General features: G+C 42.9%; 1 protein-coding gene across 1 annotated transcript in view; it reads left to right on the top strand.

Annotated features, from left to right (window-relative positions):
- scai (suppressor of cancer cell invasion) overlaps positions 1-2500 on the top strand; it is a 45293-nt gene that overhangs the window by 27407 nt on the left and 15386 nt on the right. The window contains exon 9 of the mRNA XM_062554626.1: positions 1853-1957. Within this exon, the coding sequence (XP_062410610.1) occupies positions 1853-1957 (105 nt within the window). The remainder of the gene's footprint in view (positions 1-1852; positions 1958-2500) is intronic.

The following is a 2500-nucleotide window of genomic DNA, read 5'->3' as shown; positions in this document are numbered from 1 at the left end:
AGTGTAAGCCTGGTGCGTGGTCCACTTACTCATCTCCTGTGCTGTTCCTAAAAGGCCATCCCATCGATTTCACAAAATACCATTATATTTTACACTTTTACACCAACAAAGCAATTCTGACACTATCAAATAAAAAATTAGCCATTTGGGAGAAAAGTACTCCTCCTCAGTGATATCATAGGAGCTTACTGTAGGTAAAAACAACATACATTTTTACCAAAGTCAATCCTTCTCACGCTGTTGCGTGTTCCCCCCAAATCTTCACCATGTAAATGTGATCTGGTGTAAATGTGGTCTCGCTGTGAAAAAAGTTTTTCTTTGTACTATTTTCCTCCGCCAACTCTTTCTGTATTACTCTGCACATTTGCTGCCTGCACAGGATAACATGGAAGTAAAGGTAGGACGCTTTTATTGAAATAAACCAGTAGACAGAAATCCCGTTTATGAAATGAAATCATGTGATAATGAAATGGTCACAGTTATTACATGACCAAATTTGTGGTGACAGCCTGAAAGATTTCTAGGACCTTTTCAAGCCAGAACATGGAGTTCCTCACACGGCCCCCTTGTTGAAGAATTTTGACTTCCAATTTTCTCCAAAAAAATGGCTAATTAACTTCTTTTCAAGTGCTAATGGCATTATTTGGTTGTAAACCAATATAATGGTATTTGGTGAAAAATAATTGTTTAAATAAGCCTTAGTTTGAGCACTTTTTTTTTCTTTTCTGTTGTCCATCTTCCTTGTTTATCAGAAGCACATGACCTCACATGACCACAGATAGATCTGTGACATCTGGGGTTGGGCAACCTCAGAGGTTTGATAAATCTGGCCTTACATTGGATTTTGGAATCAGATTTTTTTTTTACACAACAGCAGTAGACTTACAAAGCCATCGCAAATGTTTAGATGATACTAAACAATATAACATGGTCATAAGACACTGTCCTCCAAACCCTGTGGTGGTCACAGCTAATGGCTGACTGGTGTTGATCTTGAGAACTGAAATAGTGATGTGGAAAAAGCTTTTTAAACTGGCGGAACCATTTAGAACATGTTTGCTGCCCACTGGTTCAAGCGCCTGTCCTTTCCCCTAATGGTTGAACTTTTTTCCCTTATTCTCCTGATCTTTGCCTTGGCTCCTTGTGCTTGTCTAGTGGAAGCAGGGCGGTTTGATCATGAATAACTGTACACGCAGCCAGTCAGGAAGTGTGTTTAGGGAGTGGATGGAGCGGGTGGTGTGGTGTGGTGTGTGTGTGTGTGGTGTGGTGTGATGTGTGTGTGTGGTGTGTGTTGTGGTAATGGGGTGATGTTGTGTCAGGCTCAGTGCATCTGACAGGCTACTGTTATGTTTTGAGGTCCCTGGTGGGTGTCTCTATGGCGACACACCAGTGAGATCTCCTCTGCTCTGGAGTCTGTTATTATGGTGCAGGGGAGCAGAGACCTGTGTGTGTGTGTGTGTGTGTGTGACGTGATTTAGCGGTAAGATCTTTAATCTCTGTTGTGCATTGCCATGACATAGCCCTGTGTGTGTGTGTGTGTGTGTGTGTGTGTGTGTGTGTGTGTGTGTGTGTGTGGTGGTGGTCTGTGAGGGACTTAGGTATTCAGAGAGGTTGGGATTGTTTATCTAGATGTATTTTGAGATGGTTGTGTTTCTAGGGTGATGCAATAAGTTTTCTGGTGTGTGTCAATGAGGTTATGCGTATGTGGGTGTGTGTGTGTTTATGTTTGTGTTTGTGTGTGTGTGTACAAATGTGCATGTGTGTTCAGCTCTCAGCTCTCCCAGCACTGGGGTGTGTGTGTGTTCTATGTTGACTGGACACACTGATTTGAGTGGTGTGTGTCCCTGCACAGGTCAAGTTCAGTGAGCTGACCATCGACATGTTCCGTATGCTGCAAGCCCTGGAGCGCGAGCCCGTCAACCTGGCCACACAGACCAACAAGACACCAGGAACTCTGGTGAGAGGCCTCTCTCTCTCTCTCTCTCTCTCTCTCTCTCTCTCTCTCTCTCTCTCTTGCTCTCTCTTTCTTTTTCTCTCACTGATTCCATTCATTCCTCCTCTCTAATATCAATCCTTCCTCTCTCTCTCTCTATTTTTCTCTCTGTCACTCTCTTTCATTCTCTTTCTTTATCTCTCTCTGTCACACTGATTCCATCATTCCTCCTCTCTAACCATCAATCCTTTCTCTCTCTCTCTCTCTTTGTTTTCCTCTCTGAGAAGTTCATACTTGCTTGTAACGTAAGGTAACCATATTCCGTATGGTGCCCAGGCTCTAACACCATTCCGTACAATTGACACTTGTGATGGAATTAAGCAATAAGTCACTTGAGTCCGTAGTTTACGCTGATTTTAAATCAGCTACGGGTTTTTTTTTTTTTTTTAAAGGCATAAAAACCCCTCCACAGTTGTTCTAAACTCAGCGTAAACTACAAACTCGAGTGGCTTATTGCTTTAAGTGTCAGTGGTACGGAGTGGTATTCCATGGGCACCGTACGGAACA

The sequence above is a fragment of the Sardina pilchardus genome, chromosome 14, assembly GCF_963854185.1.
Source record: "Sardina pilchardus chromosome 14, fSarPil1.1, whole genome shotgun sequence".
NCBI lineage: Eukaryota > Metazoa > Chordata > Actinopteri > Clupeiformes > Clupeidae > Sardina > Sardina pilchardus.
The sequence above is the reverse complement of the archived record's forward strand: the minus strand, read 5'-3'. Positions and strand labels throughout refer to the sequence as shown.